Raw genomic sequence first — 14,530 nt, 5'->3', positions numbered from 1 at the left:
GAGTTCATTCAGGGCAAGATACACACTTCCAAATAGCAGCATCTCGATGGTGAATGATCATAGTTTTGTTTTGTTCTTCCCCAATGTTGACAGTCTTTTCTGGACTCCCCCTTTACCTCTGCCTGAAGAGCCCGAGGTATGTCAGAGTGGGAGATGGGTCAATGGAAGATAATAGTTATCAGGACTCTCATTTCACTCTTTCATCTTATATGAGTTTACTGCTCCTCTCTCACTGTAGCATGTAAGTTCTAGGAATGCTGGGCTTTTGTTTTGCTTACCCCTGTATCCGCAGGTACTAGTTCAGCACCTAGCATGGATGCAGCAAATAGCAGTTGAAGAAATAAAAGGCAGACAGAGGAGGTTTCTGACTTTGGCTCTGTTAAAACTCTCAGTGGTGCAAATGGAGTAGGGGTGAGGTGGTGCACAGCATCAGAGATCTGAGGTACTTGTGGGAGAGATCTAGGAGATGTTGGATATACGTGTCTAGAAAGTATTTCCCTGAGAATTCCACACCCAAATGCTTACCGGGACCAGGGAGGTGCCAGGAATCATGACAGCGGCTTGTTCCTAAACAATGGATTGGAAAGGACAGTGGCCATCTGGAGAGAATACGCCCTGTCTCAAAGGACAGTCAGAGGGAGAGTAGGCAGTGTCAACAGACGATTTTTCAAGAGAAGCTGAGAACAAGAACTGCCAGGTGAAACCTTGTGTGCAAGCCAAGTTTCTCCTGGCCAATCCATTTCTGACTTGTCAGCATGAACTAGGCTTGAGTCCTCCCGAGAAGTCAGGTATGTGTGGCGGTGGCAGAGAATGCTGGATCTGTCTTTCCTAAGGTGATCGATGGGTACACTCGGAACAAGTCAATTCTGGGTAGTTTGGGTGAGAGCCAGCTTTTGTAGCTTATTTAGTAGTCACTTGCTTTTTTAATTATACCAAAGAACGTTAACTGTAAAACGATAGTAGTAAAATAGTACATTTCACAGGATCCCATTTTTTCGTAATATTTTAAGCATACCAAGTAAAGTAACTGGAGGAATATGCCCAACAGTTAACAGTGGCCATCTCTGAGGAATGGAATTATAAAGCATTTTTTCTTTGTACTAGGTATTTGTGTATTTATACTTTTATAATGACCATGTACTTAATACATTTAAAAAATTACAGATCTTATCTAACACTAATTACTATGCATGTTCATATACATGTGCAGGTGAACACAAATACCAAATGACTGACAGGGGTTACCTCTGGAAGGGTACGCGGCTTGGGTGTGTTGATAGATGAACAGGAAATTTAGTTCTGCTTTCTGTACTCCTTTAATCTTATTGACTTCAGTAACTGCTTTGGATTCCAAAATCCATAGATGCTCAAGTGCTATAGTTGGCCCTCCCTGTCTGTGGTCCCGCATCCATGGATTCAACCAACCATTGATTGCACAGTACTATAAGAAGTATTTGTTCACAAAAGTCTACATATAAGTGGACCTGTGCAGCTCAAACCTGTGTTCAAGGGTCAACTGGAATATGTAGTCCTCGCGGTCAAAAAGTATGAAAAACTTCATTGCCAAACACTCCAATCCAATCCCTCCAGAGGGAGAACAAATTGCCCAGGTGGGAAGGAGGGCAATATTGTCCTCATCCCTCCCTGACCACAGGACCCAGCCCAATACCCCCCAACGTGATCCAAACACACTCAAAGAGGAGCCAAGGGGCCTCATTGTAACACTCATTTTTATATAAATATCTGCAAGTCATGTTACAGAATAAGCCCCACCGGGGAAAAAAAGTCAACGTTATGTTTTTGTTAAACCGACCCCTGCCTTCTAGGTTGGGCCCCAGCCTGGGGGCACCTGCTGCTTTGGGAAGGCTGGGGCTGCTGCCAAGAGGCTGCTGAAGAAGCTGCCTATGTGGCCCATCCCCAGGCCGACCCCCTTCTTTGGTGTGTGGTACATGGTGACCTTCTCTGGTCCCCCCTCAGCCTGAGGCAGGGTTCTGGGGGACAGGGTTCTGGAGGGCAGGGCCCAGGAATCCTGGGGGCACTTGGAATAAGAGTTGGGGGGGAACCAAGCCACTAAGAGGTGGAGTATGAAGCTTAGAGGTTGCGCCTTTGGGGAGCGGGGCACAGAGGTAACAGGAGCAGGTAGGGGGAACCCGGGCTGTCAGTCAAGCAGGAAGCATCTGCCCTTCTTTCTGGCCTAGGTACCCAGGTCCCTTCCCCTGTTGGTCCCCCTCCTTCTGGTCCCCGTATTCCCAGGAATAAGCCCTGGGTCCCTGCCTGTCCCCTCCCAGCTCTTCCCCCTTCAACTCCCCCTCCCCCCACAGAGAGGCCAGAGGCTAGGAACACAGCACCAGTCTTAGGATTTAATTAACCAGGAAGGGGGATTATTGGGAGGGGCACCCCTGTAAAAATGTACAAAAGGTCTGGGGGGCTATGTGGAAGGGGAGATAAATATGTACATGGAACCCCCCTTCCTTTAGCCCCTCCTCCCCCAGCCCTGAGAGGGCATGAGGACTTGGGTGGTAGGTGATGAGGAGGGGGGCACTTTGGCCTCTGGCTTAGTGAGCCCTTGGGGAGGCGGGCCAAGGGCCTAGGGGCCCTCAGAAGGGGCGATGGTGCACCTCAGGAGATCATGAGATGTGACCTCTGAAATGACCCCCACTCTCATGTACACACACACACACACACACTCTCAGACACACACACACACACACACCTCTCTAGAGGTTTGTGACCTCTGCCCTCCCAGTGACCCCAAGGTCCAACTGATGCTTGATCTCATGGGGTTGGGACTTCTGCTCCCAGATTCCATGACCTCAGAGGTGGCTGGTGAGGTCATGACCTCTGCCCTCCAGCCCTGGCTTGAAAACCTCAGCTCTAGGACCTTGTCAGAAGAAAGGGGGGATGGAGCTATGCCCCTGCCCCTCCCCTTTCCTCACCTGTCAGCCCGGGCTGGGCCAGGGGCCCGAGGAGGGGAACTAGGCCGGGGGGCGGGCACAAGCGGAGGTGGTGCCCCCAAAAGGGCTCCAGGTGGGGTCTTGCTGAGAAGGTGAGGGGTTCCTGGGGCCGCAGTCGGTGGCGGCGGCGGAGCCAAGCGGCTGTAGAGCAGGGGATGGGCAGGCTCCAGACCGTAGAGGCGGGCGGCGGCCACAGCCCCAGGTCCAGTCAGCTCCTCACCCGCCTCGTAGAAGCGGGGCGGCCTAGCGAGGCGAGGGGGCCCAGCCAACCAGGTTGGCTCCAGGAAGCCAGCACAGCGCTCTGGAGGACTAGGGCCCAGAAATGGGGGTGGCCGGGGCCTCTCAAACAGCAGGTGAAGGCCTTGGGGCCCGGTGGTGGCAGCGGCGGCGGCAGCAGCGGCGGCGGCGGCGGCGGCGGCAGCAGCAGCGGCGGCGGCGGCCTCTTCCTTCCGCTCCTCCTTTACCCGCACTGACTCCTTGGTGGGCCGGGCCCCTTCCTCGCCAGCCCGGGCCTTGGGAGTAGCAGGAGAAACTCGGAGCTGGGGCCGGGAGAAGGGGAGGTCCCTGGGGGAGGTGAGGAAGGAGAGGATGAAGGAGCTTAGAGGGATGGCGGGCGGGCAGGCAGAGGGCTGGGCAGGCTGGGAGCACATGAAACCATACCTGTCCTTCTCCTCCTTGGTGAGAGAGGGCTCCCTCCGCTCCACCGGCCGCTCCTTGTCTGAGCCTGGGGTCCGGGCGGCCTCAGGGGGCCGGACCCAGGCAGGAAAGGCCAGAGGACTGCGGTGCAGGCGGCCCCATGGGTCTGGGGGGGAGGCGAAGGCTGGTGGGGCCCCTGGGCTTTCTTTCTGGGCAAAGACGGCGCCGGAGTCTAGACAGAGGACAGAGCAGAAGGTGATGGGAGCCAGGCGTGGTAGGGCCCACTCAGGCACCCTCCTGGCCCCCTGCCTGGGCACAGCAACCCACCACCCTAGCCTCCACTCCACCTCTCCCCATCCCCTCCAGCACTCACTGAATGTGGGGCTGCCCAGGCCTCCAAAGGCCCCGTTGGAGAGGGCAGCCAAGGAGGCGAAGCTTGTGGGACGCCCAAAGGGATCTGTGGGAAAAAGGGGGGGATGGTCAGAGCACTGGGCGGCCGGCTCCGAGCAGGCATCATGGACTGGCAGAGAAGAGGCTGGTCAGCAAGCAGGCCCTGGAAAGGTACTGAGGTTTAATGTGCAATGTGTTGTTTAACGGCATAAGTTCCATGAGGGAGGCGGGATCATTCCCACTTAAGGATGATGAAACAGGCTCAGAGAGGTGAAGTGACTTGCCCATCAATGGTCATCTAACCAGGCCTCTGACTCCAAGGTCAGGCTCTTACCCCACATTCCCCTACACCCGCCACCCAGGCCAGCTCAACAGCCAGCCACTCACCTGAAGAACCTCTGCTAGCTGCCTCCCACCTGCATGCAACTGAACCCTGACTTTGTGTGTATGTCACATGGCCAGTGAGAACACCTAACTTGCCAGCTAGGGAAATCTCACAACTGCCTCTTCTAGAACACCTTTCCCTGGGCCAGCCGGCTCAATTCCTCCTTGTTCATCCAAACTAGGATAAATCTCCCCAAGAAGCTGGCCGAGACCACTGGGAGCCAGGGACCATGCTGCACAGCCTTCCTCCATAAGCCTCTCCCCCTACCCCTGGCTATTTCAGACAGTGACTGAGCTGGCGGGGACTGGTGATGACTCTGCCCTTCAATATTCCATTTTACAGATTGTAAGATCAAGGCTCAGAGCAGGGAGAGTAACTTGCTCGAGGTCACAAAGCATGTGAACCCAGGTCTACCCTCCATTCCAGTTGCCTCTCAGGTCTAATTTCAATCCCCCGCTTAACACCTCCAAGAAGTCAAGGTCAAGGCCTGGGTTGCCCAACATGCCCTTGGTTCTTACCAATGTGGGTGCTGGGACTCAGAAAGGGTCCATGGGCCCCGGGAGCTGCCGTGAAAGGGTTGGCTGCAGCATGGACGGCACCTGGGGCAGAGAGGCGGATGAGGCTGAGTGTGTGCAAGGTGGGCCTCGGGCTACAGGTGGGCACCCTCAGGCCCAGAGAGAGGGCTGGCCAGACTCACCAGTCGCAGTGAAGAGGGAGGCGGCCGAGTGGGAGAGCTCCTGCCCAGGGGGCAGGGCCCCATAGGGCCCCGGAAGGCAGGGCAGGAGGTCGTTCCGAAAGTCAAGCTTGTGGGAGTCGCCCTGCATGGGACAGGGAGAGGGGCAGTGAGTGAGGAGGCAGGTGTGGTCCCACTCTTGCTCTTCCACCCTGAGGCCCCCTCCGAGAGCTGGCTGGTGCCAAGGGAGGGCTAGCGTGGGCCTCTGCCTCTCTCCGAACCTTCTCTGACCACCCCCCAAGTTAGCGAGAGAACTTAGTACTGACTGCGGAATTGCTCACGCAGTGACCAGGGACAGGAGAGGACGTTTCTGGCCAAGATTCTGCCAAGCTCCACTGAAGGCAGACGCCCAGAGCTCAGGCAGGCCCGCTCTCCCCAGCCCTCCAGCCCCAGTACCTTCATCTTTTCCTGGTGTCTCAGGATCATGTAAGCCACACGCACGTGCATGGCACACCACTTCCCTGGTTTCTGCCGCCCCAGAAGGATGACCAAAGGGAAAGGGAAGGAAAGAACATTCACTCATCACCCACTCCAGACCTGGCCCTGGGCCCAGCCTCGCCACACAACGTCCCCACTTGTCAACCCCTACAAGTGAGGGGTTAGGACTAGGTTCATTTCACAGCCTAGGAAACTGAGGCTCAGAGAGAGAAACAGTCTTGCCCAAGGTCCCACGGCCTGCTGTGTGTGTACCCAGGCCTGCAGTTTGCAAGCCTTTCGTTTCCTGCTGTTCCATCTGGCTGCCTCCACGTCTTGGGCTTCTGGCTTATTCCCAAGCAAGACCCACCCCTCAGACAAACACGCTGACGCCAGCCCCCAGCCTCATGCAGCCTGAGGTCCTCACCAAACTCACCCTCAAAGGTGGCCGGAAATGGTCAGGGATCTGGGAAGGGCAAAGCAGAGATTGGCGGCAGTTCAAACCTGTTTACTGACCGAGGTACCTCATCTCCACAGTCCCCAGTGTCCCGCCCACCCAAGCACCTCCCTAAGACCTTGTGTGGCACCCTCAAACCCTTCCTTTTCCCCCTTTTCTCCCACTCTGGGCATCTCCCTTCCAGCACTAAGTTACTGAACCTGGCCCCAAGGAGATGCCCTGCCTGGAAGGCTGTAGAATGGGTTAGTGGGCAGGCAGGTTTCTCAGAGAAGAGTAGCTCTCTGATTGACAGCTTCATGTATAATGAAGATCTGCTTAAGATTCCTTTAGAAAAATACCTTTTCAATTGTTAAAGGAAGCTGGAAAACCTCTGGTCTAGTCTCTTGTTTAGGAAATACATCCTATGCTTTTCACGATGTTCCTGGAGCCCTGGGCTTTAAGGCTGCTGCCCATGTCTCGTCACAAAGGGGCAGCTTATCTTTTCATTAAGGACAGAACTTCCTGGTATGATGTCATTTGAAAAAAAAAAGAATGCTGTGACTTAAAAAAAACCCTGAAAACCCTTATAAAAACTACTGTCCTAATAATCTTATTTCTGGGGCAACTTCACAAAATTCCTATTCCTCATGCCTGAGAAAGCCTTCACCAACAGAAATTCCCTCTCCTCAGATTCTCAGGGATACCGCTGATCACATATTAAAGGGAGGGATCAGGGGGTCACTCTCAAGTCAACACTGCTCTCCCTCAACAGATCTTCGAGCTCCCCGAGGACCTGCCTTGACCCCCCTCACCTGTGTCCCCTTTTGGGGAAGCCCGCTCGGCACTGGCCCCAGTCGTGGTGGCAGCTCGGGGTTCGTGCTCTGAGAAAGGGGAGTGGAGGGATCAGTCAGAGGAGCTGATGCCAGCATAAAAGGGGGCTAGAATCAAGCTGGGGGCTGGGACGGGGAGGGAGTACGGCTTTGAAGAAACCTGGATCTACAGGGTGAGGGCAGGAGGAGGGGCGTGGTCTGGGGGAACGAGAAGGTACATGGTTCCGGGGGTGTCTGGGTTTGAAGGGGTGGGAGGTGGTGGTGTGTCTGGGTTGGGAGCTCACCTTGGGCTGGAAGGCCCCCTGCAGGGAGCCAAAGGAGACAGCCGGCGGGAGGCCCGGAGGGAGGCCGGGCACTGCGGGAGGGAAGGCCGTGTACGGCTGCAGAGAGAAGGGGACTGGTCCAACTGGGGGTGGAGGTGCAGCCCAGGTCTGGTCTGCTCATCGGTCCCCTGGCCTCCACCCTAGACCCCCCACCTCCCCCAGGGAGCTCTCCCAGGCTCAAGGCTCTTGCTTTGGAAGCTGAAGACTGGACCCCCACAGTCAGGGCCACACACACTGATATATCCATGCCCACACACCACACACACACACTCACATTATGCCGGAAAAGGCCTTCCATCTTTCCTGGATATTTCTCAAACTAGGGAAGAGAAGGGAAAAGTAAGCTGCCAGCCAGGAACTCAGGGCTTTCCCCTGGAAGCCACACCCTCCCCCCCAGGTCTCTGAGCCTCATCACTGGCCCAATGAGGAGCTCACCATATGGGGGCCGTGGGGCGGCAGCAGGCCCGGGGGGTAAGGGGTGAAGTGCTGGTGGGTGTGCTGGTGGGTGTGCTGGTGCTGGTGGTTGTGCTGGTGGAACTGGAAGGCCAGGGGCCGGGCTGAGCCCCCTGCCCCCACCACCTCGGGGCCACCCTGGGCATTCAGGTAGCGAGAGTTCAGGTCCTGGCCGATCAGGTCCTGCTCTGTGGGAGGGGAGGGGGAGAAGGCTTTAACATCTGCAGCCACCATGGCAGCCTCCTTGGGCCCGGGTGACTGGCCTTCCCTTCTGGCCTTGGGCCACTCCCTCCTCAAGCCCTGCTGCCTGCTAAGGTCCAGATGCCCCGAAGTCAAACGGGCCCAAGCCCAGGGCCATGGCCCCCCGCCCCCCGGCCAGGATCCCAAACTCACCAGAAAGGGCGTTAGCGGCTGAGGCCCCAGGGTGCCCTGGCACCTGCAGCAGGGGTGGGGGTGGGGGCAGGGTGGGGCCAGGGGAGAACAAGGAGGGGTGGTGGGGTGGTGGGGGGGGCCGAAGCCCAGGAGGGGGGAAGCTGTGGGTGGATAAAGGCAGGGGCAGTGAGGGCGTCGGGGGCCGGTGGGTGAGCTGCGCGGACGAGGAGGAGGCAGATGAGGAGGAAGAGGACGAAGAGGATGATGAGGGGGGAGGTTGAGCCACGGGAGGGGCCGGGGCCTTGGGGGGCGGCCGTGAAGAGCTGGGGAGAGAAGTGGGGAGATGAGTGAGGGGCTGGGAGGTGCCATCTCTGACGGGAGGGGGTCAGAAGCCTGGGAGATACCTTGACCCTGGTTCTCCAACATGGAAGGTGGTAGAACCCGGCCCCCAGGACCCCTACCCCCAACCCAGGGAACCCATCCTCAGACGGAGGTACCTCCCACACCCAACAACCCCCCCTCCTCCTGTCTCTTCTTCCACACAGCTGCCTCTGACGCCTCTGGTCCTTTCCTTTTCTGACTCAATCACAGCACAAAACATATCATTCACTTTGACGCTTAATTACAACAGGCCACCTGGGTTCCCACCCGAAGACAGTGGAAGCAGCACTGCGCTGGTCTGGTGTAGGAGTCAGGAGGCCTGAATTCTAGGCCCATCTTGCCATTAACACCCTGGGTGACCTTGAGCAAGTCACTGCCTCTCTCTGAGCCTTAGTTTTCTCAATAAGGGAAAAAATGATAATGATGATAACAGTAACAACAAAAATTGCATCAATCATAGAAGTGTCATTAATGCTTACCCTTTAGTGAGCACTTACTGTATGCCAAGTGCTGTCATCTGCTTTATATGCTAATCCAAATCCCCAACATTCCACATCACCTTCCCAACTGCTGCCGCATCCCTGGGACCCCTTGTACCGTTTACTTCTTTAAACTTAACTCAGTTTCTTTTTCACTTGGCCTCACCAAAGAGGAATGTGTAAAATTAAGGGGCTGAGGTACTACTTGTATTTTTTTTTTTAAACACATCAAAGCTGAAAAAATTTTACTCATGTACCACCTAAATTCTCTCACACACCACTAACAAAAGAGTGTACACACTTTGGGAAACACTGCATTAACTCATAATTAATCCTCACAACAGCTTTACAATGGAAGTACTATTATTATTTCACTTTACAAAAAAAAGAAATTGAGGCTCAGAGAGATTAAGTGACTTGTCAAAAATCACACAGCCATTAAGTGGCAGAGTAAGAATTTGAATCCAGGTCTGAATGACACCAAAGTCAGCACTCTTAGTCATCATGTCAGCATTTCCCAAAGTATGTTCCAAACAACACTATTCCTAAGAAATGTGCCTTGCAAAAAAAAAAAAAAAAACCAACTTGGGAAATAAAATTGGGGAATGGCACAAACTGGATTCCTCTGCAAGTGAATGTATGAAGGGTTCTGAGAAGTCCTGTAGTAATCTCTTTAAATTTGTTCCACAGTATCTCTCAAACTTTTTAGCCCCCAAATCCCTTTTCAAGTGATATCCCACAGGAAACAACCCATGTCACCAGACACAGAATGCAGGGGTTGGCACCAAAATGACCAGGCCTTTCCAGACCCGGCCAGACCCCCCACTCACTCACCTGCCAGTGCTGAGGTCCAGGCTGCTGCCATAGGGGGAAGTGCGGAGGCCAAAAGGCGAAACCCGAAGCTGCAGCTGGGGCTGGGGTGGGGGTGGCAGACTGGGGGCGGCCGGCAGGGGTGCAGGGGGTGAGACAGGAGGCCGAGGGGCCGGTGGAGGCGGTGGTTCCTTCGGGGGGAAAGGCACTAGCAGCGGGTCGGGCCCTGGGGGCTGTTCCTGGCTCCGCTCCAGGCCCGACACTTTAGGGACTACGGAGAGTTTTGCTTCACAGTTCCCATTGAAGGCGCCGTGGGGGCCCGAGGCTGTGAGGGCAGGACGACAGACACACTCAGTTAAGGACCATGCTCACCCAGTTTCCCTCCCTTGTCTCCAACCCCAGCCCTTGGGACCAACCTTTGCTGGTTGAGACAGTAAAGGACGGGTCGAGGTCATCATCGGAGACCTGGGGAAGAAGGACAGGGACACAGTCAGGTTCTGGTCAGGTCAGGCCTTCACCCAGGAAGGCCAACAGCCTCTGGAGTAGGCTAGGCACTGGTAGTGGTGACAAGTCTATTCCATCAGCTTAGCTGAAATCCACCAAAGACTGTGGGCTCTAGGAGGCCCTATGCTGGGGGAAAAGGGTAGGGCGACTAAGCCTGCGCATCTGATAGGCCAGGAAGACTGAACTGAGGCAGTACTGAAGTTAACAGAGAAACGGGCAAATCAAGGCAAAAATGTCAGATATCACTAACTGCTGGCCCAGACTGTCTACCGGGCTTATAGGTATGTTTGGTCCATAAATGTCAGCAAAAGTTTTAAACTAACTGCGAATACTTAGAAATCTGGAGATTCTTCATAAAAACTCAAGATTCAGGTTCTCTTGACAATGGGCTCCCACTCTCCTAATAGTGCCCGATCAGATGGACAAGGGCTATTTGTTTCACCACAGAAGTCCCTGTCCAGTCAACTTTTTATACTACAGCAAGACACACATCAGGGAATACACATTTAGTTACTGACAGAAGAGCATCAACTGCTAGAACACACTTTCAAAGCTAGCACATCAGCCCTAAGGACAAAATGAAACACATCTTTATAGCATATGTTCTTACACTGTGTACAATAGTTCAGCGTCCTCACTGCCGTGACTATGGTCTACAGACTCTAATCTATAGGAGCAGACGCTAATCTATAGGAGCAGACTAATAACCAGCAGGAAGAACCAACTGGGTTCCATAGCCACCCTGGGTTTCCGTGGAGAACCACTGGTATCTCCAAGCGCTTTGGAAAGGATAGCACAGCAAGGCATAGGCCTTTGATTCTTTGGTCAATTGGCTCCAATTACCAAATAAAACTTGTCATTTACTTTCTCAATCCCCGCCCCCACCCTGCCCACCTGCCCCAGGCATCCTCCCCAAAAATCTATTTCTGGCTCAACTTAACTCACCTTCCCCACTTAAGGGAAGGCTCTATCTGCTGCACAAGGAGACCTTTAAGGCACAGTTCATTTTTTTTTTTTTTGGCACAGTTCATTTTACGAGCTGTACTACTGCCCACCCAACAAGTTCTAACCCCACTCACCCTCTCGTCCAGATCACTTTCTGCATCACACTGGGGAGAAGGAAAGACAGAGGTGTCACAACAGGGAAGAGAAGGGGGGCCCAAGGTCAAGGGGAGTTTCAGACAGGGAGTGAACGGGGAGGGGCCTGTACAGGTGGAGAGCACTTACTATGTATCCAGCTTCCAGAGAATGACGGGAGGAGGCCTGAGAAAGACCAGAGTCCAGAGGTAAGGGAGGCCGGCTGGCAGGCCTTTGGATTAGTCTAAGCTCCCTGGCAAGGCGCTGAAGGCCCCTCACGACATACTCTCTGTCTCCTTCTGGTCCCCACCCAGTCCCCACTGCTCTGGCAACTTTTCAAATCTACCAGATTCTCACATCTCTGCGCTTTTGCCCAAAACAATTAGCCCTATTTCTCTTCTCAGCAAACTTATGACTATCCTTCAAGGCCTGACTAAGACATCCCAGGGGGCTTTCCCTAACCACAACCCTCCTCCCATCCCCCAGGCAGAATGAGTGGCTTCCTCATGTGGGTTTCTGCAGCATCTCTCCCAGCTCTCTACCTTCTGGTGCCTCTCAAGTTTTGGTCTAGATGTTTGCTTAAAGATTATTCTTTCCTACTAGACTAATATTGACTTGAAAAGGGATGCAGAGACCATATCTAATTTATGATTCAACTATGTCCTTTTGATACATCTCTTGAATTATCAATATGTTCGAGGCAGACCCAGTATCAGCCAAAAGCGGGCAAGTCTGACTGTGGACATGTCTTTATCAGTCCGGGATGGGGCAGTGGGAGCTCAAATATGCTTTGCCTTTCTCTTTGTCCTTAGAGACTGGGGTCACTTCACCATGGGTAGCGGCACTGCTGACAGAAAACGGATCTATGTAAAGAATATTCGGCTCAGAGTTTTAAAAGGACAGGGATCTGGGACAAGCTCACCTCTTTCCTTCTCCGCTTATTGGGCCATTTTCGGGCCCGATCCCCAGAGGGCCGGCCAGGCTCTCGATCAGAGCTGTCCCCTGGTTCCCCAGTTGCCCCACTGGAGCCCCCCCTCTTCCGCTTCCCAGAATGCTTCATCCGATGTTCCAGTCGCTCTGGGGGCTGAAGAGACGCATCCTTCTGTGGAGGAGGAGGTGGGACTAAAGTACATGGTGGAGAAAGGAAAGCTCCCCACCTCTCTGGGGGTGACCAAGCTACCAAAGTGGCTCTCGGGCCGGGTAACCTGGTTGGTCCCTGGAGACTAACTCTACCTCCTCCCACCCCAGGGTGGGGCAGAGGCCTGGCCAGAGGAGCCGGTTGCTCTGGTTTGGGGTGCCAGCATTCCCCCCTCAACTCCACCCACTCCAGGCACCGTACCCTTCTCTCTGGCCCTCTGAAGCCCCCCAAAGGTCCCTGGCCCCAACAGGCCCCACCTGCAAGGCCTCGAGGCTGGCGAAGCTGGCGATGGCGAAGCCATCGATCAAGTCCTCCTCCTCTTCTTCCTCCTCCTCAGGCTCTTCCTCGGCCTCCCCATCGTCTGCGCCCCCCTCCTCCTCCTCCTCCTCGTCTTCCTCCCCGCGGCTGCCCGAGCCAGCAGGCCGCTTCCGAGCTCGGGGTCGCGGGGGCCGAGGCCTGGGACGCGGCCGCCGCCGTCTCGGGCCTCCGGGCCGCTCTCCAGACGAAGCTGACGACCACGGCCTGGCGGGCGGCGGCGGCGACGACGAGGACGAAGAGCCGCGCGGGGCGGCCAACAGGGCCCGGGGCGCGTCGCCGCCGGGACCTCGGCGGCGCCGCTGCTCCCGGTCTCGGTCTCGGCGCGAGCAGCGCCTCCGCCGCCGCTCCCCCTCAGTGGCCCAGCCCGGGCCCGGAGCCGCGGCCGCTGCCGTCTCCATGGCGACCGCCCTCAGCGCCGCATCCGGAGGCGGCGGGCCCCGGAGCGGCCTGTCCGCAGGCCAGGGGTCGCAGGCGCGGCGCTGGCGGCTGCACAGGGACGAAAGGGCCACGGCTTTCCCTTTAAAGCAGGATCTGCTAGCCCCGAGCGTGCCCCAAGGCCAAGGCCCAGGGAGCCGGCGCCGCCCCCGGGGCGACAAGCCCGAGAGCCCCCCCTGTGGGGCCGGCGGGGCCGAGACAGCGAAAACGGGGCGGCCGTCCCTTTAAGGCAAGGCCTCAAGTTGTCCAGTCCCTGACTCCTTTAAGACGACCCGACGGTGTCCGACCGGCCTAGTTCGGTGGCCGCCCCCTACCAGGGGTCGAGACAAGTCTCCCCGAGGAAGAGGAAGGGCCACCCCTTTAAAAGGGGCCGAAAGCTCGCCCCGAAACGTCGACCTCCCCTTTAAAAGTGCCTCAAGTCCTCCGGCTAAAAGAGGCCACCCCTTTAAGGAGTCCAGGGTTCTCCAAACAGCAGGCCGCCCCTTTAAGGGCTCGGGAGTTAGTTTCTAGTCCTCCACAAACGGCCACTTCCCCTTTAAGTTGAATTTAAAGGACTTCTTGCGTTGAGAAGTGGCGATGAGAATCCCCTACTCGCTCCAGTTCTCCCAACAGCACAGTTCTCAATTTGTCAGCGTCTGTTCGGTGGCTTCCCCTTTAAAGGCTGGCGGTGTAGTCCGCCGAGATCGGTGGCCACCCCTTTAAGGAGATTTAAAGGGGCCTCTTCAAGGCCCAGCTCTTCCAGCCTCCGCCTCCGGTCGCCATGAAAGGCGCGAGGTGGGGGGCGGGGCCGAGGGGGCCAGCCCTCCAAAGCCCCGGATGTGAGGCAACGGTGACGGGTAGAGCTTGTCTGTCTGCCGACATAAAAGTCTCTTCCTTCTTTCCTCCGTCTCTGTCTGACGTTCGCCTTAAAGAATCCGGAACGGCTGCTGGGCAGCTGGGGAGCTCCAGCTCACCCTCCTGTCGTCTCCTTTGGAGTCTTGGGCCTCTTCTCCGCCAGGACTTCCCTGCCCCTCCTCCCTCTTCCTCCTCAGCCTACGCCTCCTTCCTCTCTCTGTCTCCTCCCACTTTCCGCCCCCTTCCCCTCACCCCTCTACAGGCTTAGCCGTAGATAGGCTGAGAAGTGTACGTCAAGTCGAAGGGGCGGAGTCAAACGCGGGAGGGAGGGAGTAATATGTAACCGCCCTCAAATCTTGGATTTGGTATACGTCAGATTAGCTCCGCCCCTCATCAAGTCTTGTGACTCAACTGGTTAGAAGTAGGTACTTGGGGCGGTCCTCCAGGTGACCCCGCCTCTTCCTGCTCTTCGTTTATTGGCTACTCCTGACGACGTCTAGCCGAGGATCTGGATCTAGTGTGCGAGTCGTTGGGGGCAGTTGGCCGCTGGGTGGCGCGCGGCCGCGGAAGGACACTGTCGACTGCTAGTTGTGTCTTCTCTCCCTTTCTGCCGCTTGACTTAGTCCAC

General features: G+C 55.9%; 1 protein-coding gene across 1 annotated transcript; it reads right to left on the bottom strand.

Moving 5' to 3' along the window:
* Positions 1 to 1,712: 1,712 nt before the first annotated feature.
* Positions 1,713 to 14,123, bottom strand: FBRS (fibrosin). Its single transcript, XM_043455752.1, has 18 exons — positions 12,573 to 14,123; positions 12,100 to 12,279; positions 11,328 to 11,363; positions 11,180 to 11,209; positions 10,013 to 10,061; positions 9,621 to 9,921; positions 7,948 to 8,249; positions 7,537 to 7,742; positions 7,376 to 7,420; positions 7,063 to 7,158; positions 6,761 to 6,829; positions 5,949 to 5,978; positions 5,495 to 5,566; positions 5,063 to 5,183; positions 4,884 to 4,964; positions 3,964 to 4,047; positions 3,615 to 3,822; positions 1,713 to 3,518 (listed from the first exon to the last, which is right to left on the bottom strand). The coding sequence occupies exons 1-18, from the start codon at positions 13,029 to 13,031 to the stop codon at positions 2,933 to 2,935; spliced, it is 2,955 nt and encodes a 984-aa protein (XP_043311687.1). The 5' UTR covers positions 13,032 to 14,123; the 3' UTR covers positions 1,713 to 2,932.
* Between the last annotated feature and the right edge of the window lie 407 nt (positions 14,124 to 14,530).

Source organism: Cervus canadensis, chromosome 32 (assembly GCF_019320065.1).
Source record: "Cervus canadensis isolate Bull #8, Minnesota chromosome 32, ASM1932006v1, whole genome shotgun sequence".
NCBI lineage: Eukaryota > Metazoa > Chordata > Mammalia > Artiodactyla > Cervidae > Cervus > Cervus canadensis.
Note: the sequence above shows the minus strand (reverse complement) of the source record. Positions and strands in the feature narration are given on the sequence as shown.

What these genes read in the sequence shown, in the direction of transcription:
- FBRS (XM_043455752.1), bottom strand. Translation starts at nt 13,031, where the DNA reads ATGGAGACGGCAGCGGCCGCGGCTCCGGGCCCGGGCTGGGCCACTGAG. An exon ending in TACTGTCTCAACCAGCAAAG is followed by an intron (nt 9,922 to 10,012) that starts GTTGGTCCCAAG and finishes CTGCCCTCACAG; the next exon opens with CCTCGGGCCCCCACGGCGCC. An exon ending in ATTTCCGGCCACCTTTGAGG is followed by an intron (nt 5,567 to 5,948) that starts GTGAGTTTGGTG and finishes CTGGGGCGGCAG; the next exon opens with AAACCAGGGAAGTGGTGTGC.